The sequence below is a fragment of the Buceros rhinoceros genome, unplaced genomic scaffold, assembly GCF_000710305.1.
Source record: "Buceros rhinoceros silvestris isolate BGI_N320 unplaced genomic scaffold, ASM71030v1 scaffold29828, whole genome shotgun sequence".
Taxonomy (NCBI): domain Eukaryota; kingdom Metazoa; phylum Chordata; class Aves; order Bucerotiformes; family Bucerotidae; genus Buceros; species Buceros rhinoceros.
In genome coordinates, this window is record NW_010425634.1 from 688 (window position 1) to 15,350 (window position 14,663).

Sequence of the window (14,663 nt, forward strand, 5' to 3'; positions counted from 1 at the left end):
CATAATACCACTGTCAGAGCGTGCAAAGCACTGCTGTTCTTGCTTTAATTTGAGAGGGTGATTTTTCAGTGCCGCAGATTTGCCATTTGGGGCCTTTGGAGGGCAGGTATGAACAAAACCCACGGAAAAGTTGATGTGTTCAAAAAGTTCCCCCTCACTGTAAATTGAACTGAAGTGCGTTTTGGAGGCTGTGTGGCAGGGGGAGAAGGCAGCATAGGTTTTTAGCATCTCTGTGAGCAGAAGCTTTATCTTCTTAGCTATGTGTGCACAGTGTTGGTGTTAATTTATTTGCAGAGTTAAGGACAAACCCATCTTGCTTTACCTCCTTCACAGCCCAGAGAAGTACAGGGTATACAGGATCTTCATGGTGGGTGTCCTGTGGACCTAGCAGAGCGCTGCAGCTGGGATGTGAATGGTGTTCAGCAATGCAGGAGTTCCCCTTCTCCTAAAGGGTTGCGGCACATGGAGGTGCCTCTGTCTTAACAGATGCTTTCGCTTGTCTTTTTTTAGTCCTCTGCAAATCGAACAGCATGGCACAAAGCGCCTGGAACCATCTTCTGCTAAAAGTTTGATGGATGTAGGCACTCGGAGAATCTTCTCATCAGACCACGATATCTTCAGGGAGAGTGCCAGGAAGTTCTTTCAGGAGGAAGTGCTGCCTTTTCATGCAGAGTAAGGTGCCTCTTAACTGTTCTGCTTTGCCAAATAATAGGCATTTATCTCCCCAAAACATCCTTTGGAGTGTTACTCTTAATATTACAGGATATTTGTTTTCATGTGCAAGCTTTCTGTTTCAAATTTACTCCACTGAAACCTGTCTATGACAATCGTATGTGGAAAAAAAAACCCCACCACCCCACACGTAATCAAAACGCGCTGCATTCTTTTGAGGTCCGGTGTAGGCAGTCTGCCATCCTCAGCTACGAGCAGACGAGTGCGGTTTGTGGAGTTGCAGCAAAAGTCTCCCTGCTTGCAGGGGTTAACCCTGACACTGATGTCAGGAGGGTAGAACTAGGGAGACAGTTAAGCTCCCACGCTGCTGTACCGCTGTCGTCCAAAAAAGGCATTGACATTGTGTCTGGTGACATGGCAGCAGATTTTGTAAACACGGTGCGCATGGATGGTGAACGGGATTAGGTGTTACCAAGAAAGTTGCACAAACTATCTGGGTTTAAATTTCTGTCTTTTTTGCTTCTGTGGTCTTCTGCACAGCGTGGAAGCATTGTACTTCCGTTGAACTAGAGCTGGAGGGTGCTTTTCACCCTTATTTTAAATATATCTAATCGTTGGGGAAAGAAATGAACTCAAAACGTGTTTTTGAATGGACAAAGTTAAACTGCAGTAATATCTTAAGCAATTTTTACTTTACTCGGAAAACATTCTTGCGAGAGCCCTGGAGGGTAGTGAAGGATGTATTCTGAAATCGGGCTGTTTGGTGAGTTTCCTGATGCAACTCACAGGGCAAATCTCCAAACGGGGGGATTGGCAGACCTGAGTGGGCGGGAGTGGACAGCAGGAGGCAATGGAAACGGTTTACGTTGGGGCTGTTGCCAGCTGCTCGTTTCATCCTCCAACCACGACCTCGAAGCAGTGTGCTTTTCCCCTGTGCAATCATTCTGTCCGCAAAACCAGATGATTTCCCTCATCTTCTTTTAGAACGACTTCTGGTGCAGGTACTTGCTCTGCCTGGGGTTACTGAGAATCCTGTCCGCCAGCGTGCTGACACAGCTTGCTGCGCAGCCTGGAACGGGTTGGACTTGGATCTCTTGGGTGACCTATGAACCGTTCTGTTCTTGCACCTTTCGAGGAAACAAGGAGGCTTCAGGCACAGTGTATTAATTGGCTGGGCCGGCCTGAAGATACAAGCGCATCATCAGTGGATGCAGTTGTGGATTATTGCGAGGAAGAGAAGCTGTGGGGATGGAAGTAGAGGCAGGAACGGCCCTCAAAGTGGTGGGGAAGCGAAGCGAAGCAAAGATGGTCACGAAAGAGATTTGTTTAAGGTTTCCAGAGTAGGAGCAAAAGGTCTGGGAATGAGCTTAAATGTGTTGGAGAAGATGCCTGAGTAACTGTGGATGAAGTGCTGTGGTGCAGCTCTGCTGACACGCGCACAGGTGTGTCGGAGGAGTGTCTCTCATATAATCTGTCTACCACAGAATTTTAAAAAGCCCCCCAGCCTTAAAATTCAAGCTGTGCTGTGCCACTGATGGTCATCCAGCTTTCCACGGAGCTGACAACCTCCAGAAAGAGGCACAATTTTTTCCAAGAATAAGGGAATCCAGGGGTGTTCAAGTCTGCAGACTGTCAGCAGATACGCCTGAACTATCTCTTTACAAACAGGAAGCCACCTTAAAGCAGTAATGTACCTTGTCAGTACTATACCTTGGTAATAAGTGCACAGCACTGATTTTTTTAAGATATAAATTTATGTTAATGTGTGTATAAAGTTGTGGTAATGCTTGGTTCCTGTGGCTAAATCTCCTAAATCCCAGGCTGGTACTCAGAGCGATAGGCTGCAGTGCCTTTCATGGCAAGGCTTAACGAGATGTCGGGTTATGTGCTGGAGGCGGGAGCTTGAACTTGCTGTGCGCTTGCTGCCCCTGTAATGCCAGTAGCATCTGTAGACGTGAAGAATAGAAGCCCTATCATTAAGCTACTGCTTCTTAGCTGGGAAATACAGTTGTCTTTACCCTACGTATCGGGTGTTGAGGAGGCTGATGGTCTCTTCCTGTGCAGTGAAACCTGGCTGCGGGTGCTCCAGCGTGAAGCAGCAGCTGTGACAAATGAGCGGTGGCACACAGGCAATTTAACGCGTGACTGTTCTGTGTTCGTTTTGCAGATGGGAGAAGGACGGCCAGGTGAGCAGGGAGCTGTGGGAAAAGGCCGGACAGCAGGGTTTGCTGGGTGTGGCTATCGCTGAAAGACACGGAGGCATCGGAGCAGATATCCTCTCTTCCGCTGTGATCTGGGAGGAGCAGTAAGTGCTAGACGCTTCAGGAAGAATTTCAGCGGTGGTGTCAGGAGACTGTATGTCCTCATTGAGCAGTCTGTTTGCTCACAGAAAATAGTGCTGCCTTTCTGGTAGAAATGGCACTTTAAACCTGTGTAAATTCCTCCTGTTTTAAGAACTGCAGATGATTTTGTAAGTTACAAATGTCATTGTACTCTACTGCTGAGACTCGGTGGCTGGGGGAAGCATTTTAGCCTGGTTGGTTATGAGCTCATGTGGCCGGGAAAGTACGTTCTATAAATGACAGCACAAGTGCCACAGGCTCAGATTGTGTCTGAGACTTCTGTGTGGTGGGGCTTTTTTCATTGTTGACTCTGTTTAACTGTGTCAAGTTCGGTGTTTGAATCTCTGCAGTGCTTCTGTTTGACCTTTTTTCTGTGTTCTCCCCTTTCCCCAAGGATGTACGTTAACTGCACCGGCCCAGGATTCAGCCTTCATTCAGATATAGTCATGCCATACATTGCAAACTATGGCTCTGAGGAACAGATTAAACGCTTTATCCCTGACATGGTTGCAGGCAAGTGCATCGGAGCTATTGCCATGACAGAACCTGGGGCTGGCAGGTAAGCTCCATATTAAAACAATGGTCTTAAATGTAGACGGCACATCATGTTCTCAGTGTAAGGATTCCTGACCCTCCTGCTTACATGCTTGTCTCGATGACTGGACAATATCCTAGATGAGGTGGTACCTCAAAACCAACTGTTACTTACAGATTACTTGAATACAGCTGTGTCACTTCAAGGTGCTTGCTCAGAATCCGTTTTGATATCACTCCGCTCTGGGCAAATGTGCTTTGTATTTGCTTTTACAGTCCGAGTTTATAGTCACTAACTTGCTTGTCACGTAAACATACGTGTAACGTGAACTGTAGTCAGGAGAAAATAACACACCTCAGGAAAGAGGGCTTGACTTTGCTATTTGCTTTTGATGCGGAGCAGAACACTTTTTTTTGCTCTGAATCTTTTCAAGCAGAAGAATATCCCACCTTTCCCGTCATTATCAAAGAAGGGCAGACAGCATGTGTTTGGAGGAGACGCGGCTGATCTGGCCGCTTTCCAAAACAGAGAGGGACAGGTGGAGAGCAAAGCCTGTTGGTGTTGGGTTTCTGTAAGGGGTGGTTATTGCCAGTGGCTTTTTACAGAGCTTCCTCATCACGGCTGAGCCCCGCTTAGAGGACGTGCTTTTGTTTGTCGTTTGACATCTAAGGCATGTTGCTGTAAGGGGGTGCTGACCCGCCTGGGTCAGCGCTTGGGTTACGCCGCCTCTCACAAGCAGAGACGTTAGAACGGGGCCTCACGCTCTTGTACAGCTGCACGGGTGTATCATCCCTTCCACAGCGTCCTTGTGGTTTCTGTGTTACACCCTAAGCTGTTCCGTCGTGTTTCGCTGTCCTCGTACGCGTTTTCACTGAGCCCGTGCCTGGAGCGTATAGATCTACCTTATTTTGTACTGGGTAAAATTTGAGATGCAGATTGCAGCTTCTGGAATGGTTTCTTGAAGGACCTTTCGAATTTTGTTTTAGTGACTTGCAGGGAGTGCGAACGTATGCAAAAAAGGACGGAAGTGACTGGATTCTTAATGGGAGTAAGGTAAGCGAGCAGACACAGCCACCACCCTTGGGCTTTGGGAACTGAGTGCCTGTGGACAGTGAAGGATGTACACCACTGTTCTTGTGTTCCCCCTGAGTCCTTTCACCTTTTTTGTGGATTATGTTGTGGGGTTTTTTGGTTTGTTCCCCCCCTTTTAAATAACCCTATCAAAAAGCCTGTTTTCCCTTAAACTGGGAAAGGGTGAAAAAAAGTCCTGCATAGTATAAGCAGGACCAGGGCTGGTTTTTAGAACTGAGGTGGAACAACAAAATTACACGTACTGCCACTCCTGCTGATAACGTGGTACTGGTAGGATTTCTGGCCTCAGCAGAATTTCGGGTGAGGAGTATGTGTACGAGCAAATACGTACGTAGAGGTGTTCAACAGGATCCTTGCTCGTGCCGCACAGCTGGAGCCTAGCAGGACAGATAGCTCATTTCTGCCGGAGCTCACATAGGTCTGGCAGGCTAAAGAGTCATCCTGCGTGATTACAGTAAGCAGTTGTGATGAGAAGTCGTTGGTAGTTTTGCATGTTATACCTTGCCAGTTTAATTTCTAGAAAAGGGAACCTCTGTCTTCATTTAATATCTACATTTGATACCATATTGCTTCGTCATGAGACAGACCAAGGAAACAGATCTGCGCATTCTTAAAGGTCACGCTTCTGACCCCCAGACGACACTCCTCAAACTAATTTCTGCTTTTATAGACCTTGTTCCAAAGCATTTAATTCAGGCAGCTTAAAGCTTAAAATTCTTCTGGCCACTTAAACCTTGCCTTTCGGTTCACCTGTGACAGTGTCCATGCAATTTTTCTTTCTACTGCTTGGCGATCTCTTCTAATTTCAATCCACCTAGCTCATTGGTTTTTTTACAGGTATTCATCACTAACGGTTGGATGAGTGATGTAGTGATCGTGGTTGCGGTTACAAATCGGGAGGCCCGATCTCCCGCTCACGGGATCAGCCTTTTTCTGGTGGAAAATGGAACAAAAGGTTTCATCAAAGGACGCAAGCTGAACAAGATTGGCCTGAAAGCTCAGGTGAGTTTGTACAACCCCTAACAGATAGTAGACTTGGAGGAAGTCTTGAAAGCGCTTAGTGTGTGACGTTAGCTCGGTAAACGCAAACCAGAATGGTGGTGCTGTTGTAGCTCTTAGGCTTTAGAGCACAAACTATGTGCGTGCAAGGCGTGCGTGCTGAGTGTGCCTGTGTGAGCCTGAAGCATGTGCTGTGCAAGGAGAGGCTGAGGAAGCTGGACTTCTTCCCTCTGAAGAAGCCTGGAAGGACAGGATCTTACTGGTGTCTTCAGCTGCCTAATGGCTGTAGAGATAGCGGAGACAGATTCTTCTGAGGGGTGAAGGGAAGAGTGGCTAGAAATGTAAGTTACATTAAGGAAAATTCTAAGTAGGTGTTAAGAAAAAAAAAATCACTGTAAAAGTGATCAGATACTGGAACAGGGGCCCAGAGAGGTCACGGAGCCTTGATCTTTGGAGCTTTGTCCGTAACTGGACGAGGCCATTGGCTGCTTGCTTTGCTGGAGTCGCTTTGCATTGGGGAAAAACTAGATGACCTCCGGAGGACCCTTCAAACCGAAATGATTCTATGTTATGAAGTTAAAGTGTACAATAGCAAGGAAAAAATTGGGGCAAAAGAAGCGGAGTGAAGAGATGAGAATGTCAGGCTACAAACTGTTGCATTTAAAATCCTCTTAGGACACAGCAGAGCTGTTTTTCGAAGATGTGCGGTTGCCAGCCAGTGCCTTGCTTGGAAAAGAGAACAAAGGCTTCTATTATCTGATGGCAGAGCTCCCTCAGGTAAGAGGAGTGTTTGCTGTGTGTAGGAAGAATGCAGAGACAATTTTCGTCCTTGCGAGAATCTGCCTTAGTCTTGAGATTATGTGTGGTGAGGAGCCACCTGGGCTCAGGAGCAGGCTGTCCGTAGGCAACGTGGCGTTGATGCTGCTGCATTTTAACTGAAGAACACGGTTCCTGGTGCAGAGCGCAATTCTTTGGCCATGGGTAAAGATGTCGATATCCCACCAGCTCAAAGCCAGAGCTCTTCAGCAGCAGCTCGGCCTCTGAAGAACCTGGGGGCAGTGTATCTCCAAGAATGCACCATAGTTTTCTTGAATACTTCCAGCACAGAACCACTTTGCTTAGTAAATTAAATACAGGCGTTCTCTTGAAAGAAACAAGCTCTTCTACCCCTAGAAGCGTATTAGAGGTGTAAGGAACTCTTTTTTTTGTCCATACAGCAAATTTTAGTTGCCGAAACACCTTGCTAGTGAAAATAACAGTTTACAACGTTATTTATGAAGTTTTGGAGTTACTTGGGAGGGTAAAGAGGCAATGTGGTTTTTCACAGCGTGACTGTGCTTCGTCGAAACAGTGAGTTTGTATTTGCCTCGTCTAGTAGGGGTCACGTTTGTTTAATTTTATGCTGTGAGTCAACAGAACCGTGATCAAAGGAAATCTTTTACTGCTTGAGAGAAATAGATGCGCTGACGAACAGGTTAAACGTGATGCATCAGATGATTTCGGGGGTACTAGAAGTAATTGTTCTGTACTGAGTTTCTGTTTTTTAGCATATTATGAGGAAGGGAAAAACAGCCCAACGTTTTTGGTAGGTTTTGGTTTTTTCTCTCGAAAAATTGAAATTGTTGTTTAAACTGAGCAGTGGAAACCAATAGTCGAAACAGAATTCGATGTGAATTTTTCAGTCAGTAAGAGTGCTGGGGCTGATTGTAGCTATTTTTTGAGTTATTGTAGTGACAGAACATTACCCTGGAGAAGACTTTAAAGTGAGCTTCAGGCAGCAGTGAGGGGCCTTTGTCCCCCTCATTAATTTCAGTAATGCGGTGGGTCTGGTTTGATGCGTAGTGTGACTTACGCTCGCGCTCCCTTAACGAACCGCAGGGAACTTCCATGTCCCAGTTGTGGGTCTGACAGGGAGCAATGCAGGACGAATTCAGCTGGATCCCATCCTTTGTGTTTCAAAAGGAAAGACTGCTCATTGCCGATATGGCTCTTGCCAGTTGTGAGTTCATGTTTGAAGAAACAAGGAACTACGTGAAGCAAAGAAAAGCTTTTGGGAAGACAATTGCACACTTGCAGGTGAGTTTGAACCGGGACGCTTGTAGACCGATTCTAGCATGTGTTTGCTTTAAGTCTGTGAAATAGTGAACGACTGAAAATGACCAGGCCGTTTCCAGAGGACCACTTGCGCAGGTTTCACTGTTGGCTGTGGCTGTTGTTTGCCTCCGTGCCCATCATTCATTTCTGAATAATTAAGAAAGAACCACCACAAAATCGTTAACGTATGTATTCTACGATTCTGTTAGATGCCTCCCAGCAGAGCTGCTTTTGGAATCGAAATACACAGGTAGAAACTGTACTGGCCTTTTGCTGCTGATAAAGAAAAATCACCTCGTTGCCCTTAGGCTTGCGTTTTACTGCCGGGGACCGGATCAGAGGGTGTATAAGACCCGCACGCGTTTCTGTGCCTGCCTGGAATCTGACAGACCGCAGAGCAGCGTGGTGCGTGTGCGGGTGCTGCGTTCCTGCGCGCGCAGTGCGCCGCGGGAAAACGCGCTTGGAGGCTGGGGCTGGTGGTGACCTTGCTGCCTGAATGCCTGCAGAGGTGTTCGTGTCCAGCTTTATGGGCCTTGTAATGAGATTCCTCAGCCAGCAGCTAGCCGGGTGTTTCAGTGACTGCGTACGACGCTGTTGGGGCGTTCCCTGTGAGCGTACCTCACCCCGGCAGTGGCAGTTAATTACGTTTTGAGACGTTCATGCCTACGCTCTTCAGTGGCAGTCACCAAACAGATGTTGCTTTCCGCAGTATTGCGACGTTACAGTTTTCCTGAAAACAACGTTAGCTGTTAGGGCTGAAGCAGACCAAGCTCCTGCGTGTTTGAGTTATGGGGTAGAAGTGACTCACAGGAGTTAGAGGATGTTGGCTGCCTCTTTTTGTGTATATATATATGTACACACACACTTTTGAAATAGTTAAAAAATTAATTTCTAAGTCTTGAGACTTTCTTGGTCAAAATCAGATCTTTAGTTGGAAGTAGCAGCAGAATTTGGCCCTTTAGAGGCTGGAATGCTGGGTACCTCTCAGGAAATTATGATCTTCATCTGTTTTTAAAGTTAACATTCAGAAATCCATGACTACAGGTGGAATTTAGTATGTGCAGCGTGCAGCCTTGACACAAAAGAAATATATTTTACCTTTTTTTAATGTAAGTAATGGATGCTTCCTAATTGTAGTAGCCACTGTGCAGAGACCTCCAAGGTAATCTCCTCTTCTAGGCTAGCCCCCTGCCCACCACCAGGTGGCCAATAAAATTCATAAAGTATGTTATTTTTGCAAAAACAATCCATTCCTACGTGCCTTTTCAGTTTCCTTTTTGTTGCAGCTGGCTAGAGTGTGCATATAATCAAAAATCATTTCTAACTAGAGCTCTGCCTTGCCTAATTCATTTAGTCATGCCATAGTACAGTGTTTGCAATCAAATCCTTTCTTTGTAACAATAGACTGGTCCGTTATACTTATTAAGGGAAGCAAGGAGGGGTTTTTAGGTGTGATTTTAGAGCTGTGAGATCCTAAAGAAACTGTTAGTGGGTGGTGTTGTTATCCACTCCCTACCAGAATTACAAGAAGGTGGTTGAGTGCTCGTCTGGTCTGGTTTTACATTGCCCTGGTGATGGAATTTTTTTTTTCCCCCCCCTCTTCTATCTAGACACTCTTTTCCAATGTGACAGAATTCAGTGTGGGAAAACCTTAATAGTCTAAAATTTCCTTTGTTTTTGCTTGTGTCTATGGTGTCAACTCTGAAGAACTGCATGTTTAGAAAAGGTGTTCCATAGATGATGAAGTGTTATTAACTGGGGAAATTAGTGGCTCTACAGAGCGAAAGGACGTTCTCCCACAAGAGGGAGCTGAGTGACAGAGCACCCAGTGCCTCCTACTGTGCGCTCTCGAGAAATTTGTTATTCGGGCTTTTGGGGTTTTTCTTTTAAGGCCATGTTTTGAGTTGGTCTTGAGAAGGAAGGGTCAGTAACTTTCTCTAGTAAGGTTGGTCAAGACATAACTGTGTGGGAAGTAAGCTGTCTTCTGGTGTACAGAGCCAAAATTGTTTGAAATGGCCATTTCTAACAGAAACCCTTTCAGAAAATGCTCCAATTTCTACTTCAGATATCACTTAGAAACTGTATTACTTCTGCTCTTTCTTTCTTCTGCCGCCTCTATCCACTTCCAAAATCAGACGGTGCAGCACAAGCTGGCAGAAATGAAAACCCAGATTTGCGTGGGCCGAGCTTTTATGGACAACTGTTTGCAGCTGCATGCCGAGAAACGTCTGGACTCCTCCACGGCTTCTATGGCAAAGTATTGGTATGTGGTTAAAGTAATTTGGGACCATCTTGAGAGGAGTCTAATGATAAAAACGCTGAACTGTCCAGATCGAACGAAAAGATAAAATTACTGTCTGATTAATAATAGCATTGTCAGCTTCTAGTAGAGACCACTGACTTTAATCATGTAATCAGCAAAAATCTTGGGTGGAAAACCAGTGTTGGTTAAAGTGTGATCAGATTAAATGTAACAGCGTGCTTTAAACCAGGCTTCCGCTAGTCACGAGATCAGGACTCTGCCTTAGCTTCAAGGAAGGGCGAGTGCTTCAGTGGTATTTTGACAAACGTTTGCGTTTTGCTGCAGCAGATTGTTGGGTAGGGTTTTTTGGTTTTGTTAGGGTTCTTTTAATGTGTTTTGGGTTTGTGGTTTGTTTTTTTCTTTTTTAAAGCACAGGTTTGTTGAAGCTCACGTGAGACTTCTTAGTTAATGTTACTTAGCAATAGCTGTTTGGCGCAGCCAGCGTTTGAAGCTGTCTGGTTTTGGGAAGAAGGAGTTGGCTACAGCTCTTGCTCTAAGTGAGACTGAACAGTGCTTTCTTCTACTGGCCAGAACTCCTTCCGCCTCTACCTCTGCTCGGTGGCGTTATCTCTTATCTTAGGTTTAACCGGAGAAAGATGGATGAAAAGCATTTTCTAAGATAGCAGCATGTGAATTCGTGTAATAGTATTTTGCTTGCAAAAATGGGAGGAATAAAGCACATTGGGTACAAACAAAGAACTTTATGGAAGGTGCACAGATGTACAGATTCTAGACTTTTAAAAGTAAGTGTAGGGGAAATGAGCAGAGAGGATATTTACGATGAAAGGAAGGATGTGGATTGAGTGCCATTCCTGGCACCGATTACCTGGAAGTACCAGGTACGTAAGCAGAGGCATTCTGTTAGGAGGAGGAGGAGGAGGAAACTAGTGCCAGCTCAGATACGTAGACTTACTTCCTCAAGAAATTTCCCAAAACAAGGCATTTGAAACTCCCCTGCCCTCCCAGCTGTTTAGCACCACAATTTATTGTGGATTTCCCCTTTCCCTAACGGAGTCGCTGTGAATCTCTCCCATAAAACTATCTTAGGTGGTCTGGAAAACGCTTGAGCGTAGAATCGCTTTATTTCCTGATGTTTCAGGAGACTATCTGCGGGTAATTTTGCTTCAGACGTTTTGTATAGTCAGTGATGGGAGTTAGAGCTTTTAGGGATTTTAAAACACGTTTGTACATCTCTAATGTCAGATGAAAGGTCTGTGGGTTTTATTTTGTGACGACAGGATGCATTTTGTACCGAAATTAGTTTGAAAAGGTGTTCAGGAGAGAGAGTTGCAGTAACTCACTGCTGCAGACTTCATGTAGGTGTAATAAACTGTAACGGTTTAACTGGGTGAGGGGATGGTTTGAAGAACAGGAGAGGGGTGGTTTGAAGCAAAGGGCTCTTTCATTCTTCCTCGAGAAGCGATTGACTTGTCATTTTTATTCTTGTTGCCACTCTGAAAGTTGTACACTTAGTGGGTTTTTAAATGTCTTTTGACCTGAGCTTGAACTTCCAGTGCACTTAAAAATCTCATTTTGCAGTTAAATCCGTATTTTGTAATTCAGCATTGCTCACCGCAGTATTTTTTAACAATGGAGAACTGCAAAATCTATGGAGGACAATAAACTGTCTCCAGGTGATGGTTATATTCAAAGAGCATCCTGGTGTGTTGCTAGGGGGAGTAGGGATGGGAAGCCTGTGAGGTTGGTAATTTTCTTGATAAAGCTGAGGGGGTTGATAAAAACAGAGACTGTATCAACCTGCTTTACAAAAGAAATCTCTTGGCCTGTGAGAAAAGTAAACAAGCTTGTCTGTTTTGAAAGCTTTCCTTCTCTGAAAGCTCTTCCATAAGGAGGAGAAATCTTTAATGTATTAAATTGAACAGTATTTATTTCTTGCTGATAATGAAGGAAGAAAAAGGTTCCTCAGGATATAAAGTATTTTAATGGGCAGCGTTTAAGGTCAGTTATATGGGGTAGGAAGTTTGGTTATATTTTTGTCTTGTGAGCCTGTGCTGTGAAACATGACTAGGCATACAGATAACGTCCTTCTAAAACCAAATTTCTTTTTGACCATTTAAGGTGCTCCGATCTCCAAAACAGCGTAGCTACTCAGTGCGTGCAACTGCACGGAGGATGGGGGTACATGTGGGAGTATCCGATTGCAAAGTAAGTGCGACATTTCGAATCGGAATGATGAAAGATTACCAGTGAAGTGAAATGAGGCACTTCCTTCATGCCGACTTGTTAGGACCGATTTTCTCATCATGTTTATTGAAAGGCGATCTGCTGTACAAGTGTCTGCAGGGAGGCTTTCTTTTGGTTCTCCAAATAATTTGTAAGCTGTTGAGCCATTTATTTTGTTTTTCCACAAAATAGAAGTTGCTTTTCTAGAAGAAAAGGTTGATTGAAAAACCAGAGAAGCCATGGAAAAATAAAAGTGAGGGGAGCTAGTGTGCGTGGTTTATCTGAAATTCAGTGCATGCATATGAAGGAAAGAAAACGTGTTGGTCTGTGGTTGGCCACACTCCGCCTTTTTACACCTTTTTAAATGAGAAAGCGAAGATATTTGGGTGTAAAAAGAGGAATTTGCCATTCCCAGTTTTCTGCTTCCTTTACGAAGTTAGGGACATCCGTGGAGTTTTTATACGTTTCCTTGCGTGTTCGCTGTGAAGATGCGTTTCCTTTCGTGTAAGTGCCACTGGCCACACAAACCGGGTTTTGGTACTGTTTGTGCGAAAGAGCCGGAGGGGGTGATCTGATAGAAATAGCAAACCCAGGACTGCGGTGCAGTCGTTATGAGGAGATAACTTCAATTTTTTTAACTGAGTGTTTAGAAATCTTTTTTTATTCCAAATACGTTAAGAGTACAAAATGTTGCTTTGAAACAGCTTTCTCCTGCTGTTTTTTAATGAGCCTAATTTGTGAGTGTTGCGCACGCTATCTTACTAAACAGGAAGGCCAGCAAGCCCCAAGGTGTCCCCGAGCCCCCGCTTATCTCTGCCTGCAGCAGCTGGCCACGCAGGATTTTATTATCCCCGGGGTCCAACAAGCTGTGTGTTTCCAGAGAATGCCGCGTCGCTCCTGGGCTGCTCTCTGTACAATGAAGCAGAATTAAGATGGAAAAGCGCGCTGTTACCGCCCTGTGTGCTGTCACCAGCTGTGCATGTACTGGGGCTGGTTCCAGCGTGACAGTGGAAAAGGTGTGACCCCACTGCTGACCCGAGTGGGGCTGGAGCTGGTGTCAGTAGGAGGATGTAGCCAGCTGATCTGAAACCAGCTGGCACTGTCTCTTCCTCCTGAGGTGTTTGAGTCCCACCTTAAAGAACTGGCAGCACCACTAGCCCTCCCTTTGACAGGGTCAGACAGGCCCAGTCGCCACGATAACCATCCGTTTGGCTCTGCAGGAGCTGTTTCTTCGCAGCCAGGAGGCACCTGGGTCTTGCAGTTCATGCAGGCACGCTGTTCTGCAGGACGGGTCTGGCGGGTGAATGGGGCTGAGCTAACACTTGGGTGATGTGAGGAAAGGGGGGAACAAGAACTGGGAAGGGAGAAGTGGGGGGAGTCTGGTTTTATGGGGATTTTATTTTATTTTTGTTTAATTGGGGGGGGGAGGTTAGTGGAGACTTTACAACGTAAACAAAAAACCAGGGAAGAGGTACTGACCAAATTCCTGCTTTGGCACAGTGCCTCGGACAGGTGTGTTGGGTGGCTGAAACCTCTTTGAAAACGTGATCTTCTTCAAAAATGGAAATAGCGTAGAGGGGTCTTCAGGGATAAAACTTGGCATCCTTTTATTTTGATCGAGTGTCCATTCTGAGTTGTTCTTAACCTTTCCTTCTTTTTTTTTTTTTTTCCCCCCCTCAGAGCTTTTGTGGATGCCCGTGTTCAGCCGATCTATGGTGGTACCAATGAAATAATGAAAGAACTTATTGCCAGAGATATTGTCAGCGACAAGTAGTGCTGGCACTTACTACGTGGAAGAGTCTTTTTATATTAATGTATGGCTTAAAATCAGACATCAGAATGTGAGTAAAATGATTGTGGTATATCAACATAACTTAAACCCCCCACGATTTTAAAAAAGAAAGTGTTAATAACAGCAGGATATCTAACATTTAATGGACCTTTAACTGAAGTATCTTTGGACAACACGGAGTCACTCTCTGGGTTCCAGAAGTCCTCGTAGCCAAAGGCAGTTTTGTGCCCAGAGCATTGTGTGTCGCTCAGTCTCCCAGAGTTGATGCCGTTGCACTGAACCCAGCCCTCACTTTCCAGAACCGGCTCTCCTCTAGAGAGAAGCCACCTTCTTACCAGACAGAAGTTAGGAAGACTTGATGTGTGCCTTTCCCCTTGCCACGTCCTCGCTGCCGTCGTGGTTTCAAGCCCTGCACCCGCGGTCTTTACACACGTACCCCACGGTGCCTTACAGTGCTGACTCGGCTCAGGTGAACCAGCTCTGCGCGGCCGCAGGGCGTTAGCTCCAAGCCTCCGGCAGCGCCGTGCCCGCTGTGCGGGGCCCGTGTTCCCTCCCGGGCGCTGCGGCGGCGCGGGATGGCGGGAAGCATCGCTGTGGTGGTGATTAGACTCTTCCCCATTAAAGCGCTAAAACAGAAGGGAGACTGGTGAG

The 14,663-nt window shown here is 45.7% G+C and overlaps 1 protein-coding gene across 1 annotated transcript; it reads left to right on the top strand.

Moving 5' to 3' along the window:
* Positions 1 to 510: 510 nt before the first annotated feature.
* ACADL (acyl-CoA dehydrogenase, long chain) lies at positions 511 to 13,994 on the top strand (the record flags this gene model as incomplete). Its single annotated transcript, XM_010141224.1, has 10 exons — positions 511 to 672; positions 2,840 to 2,977; positions 3,409 to 3,573; positions 4,536 to 4,602; positions 5,479 to 5,643; positions 6,316 to 6,417; positions 7,603 to 7,716; positions 9,870 to 9,997; positions 12,116 to 12,202; positions 13,901 to 13,994. Coding segments are annotated over 10 exons (1,222 nt in total), but the record flags the coding sequence as incomplete, so codon positions are not given.
* Positions 13,995 to 14,663: the final 669 nt, after the last annotated feature.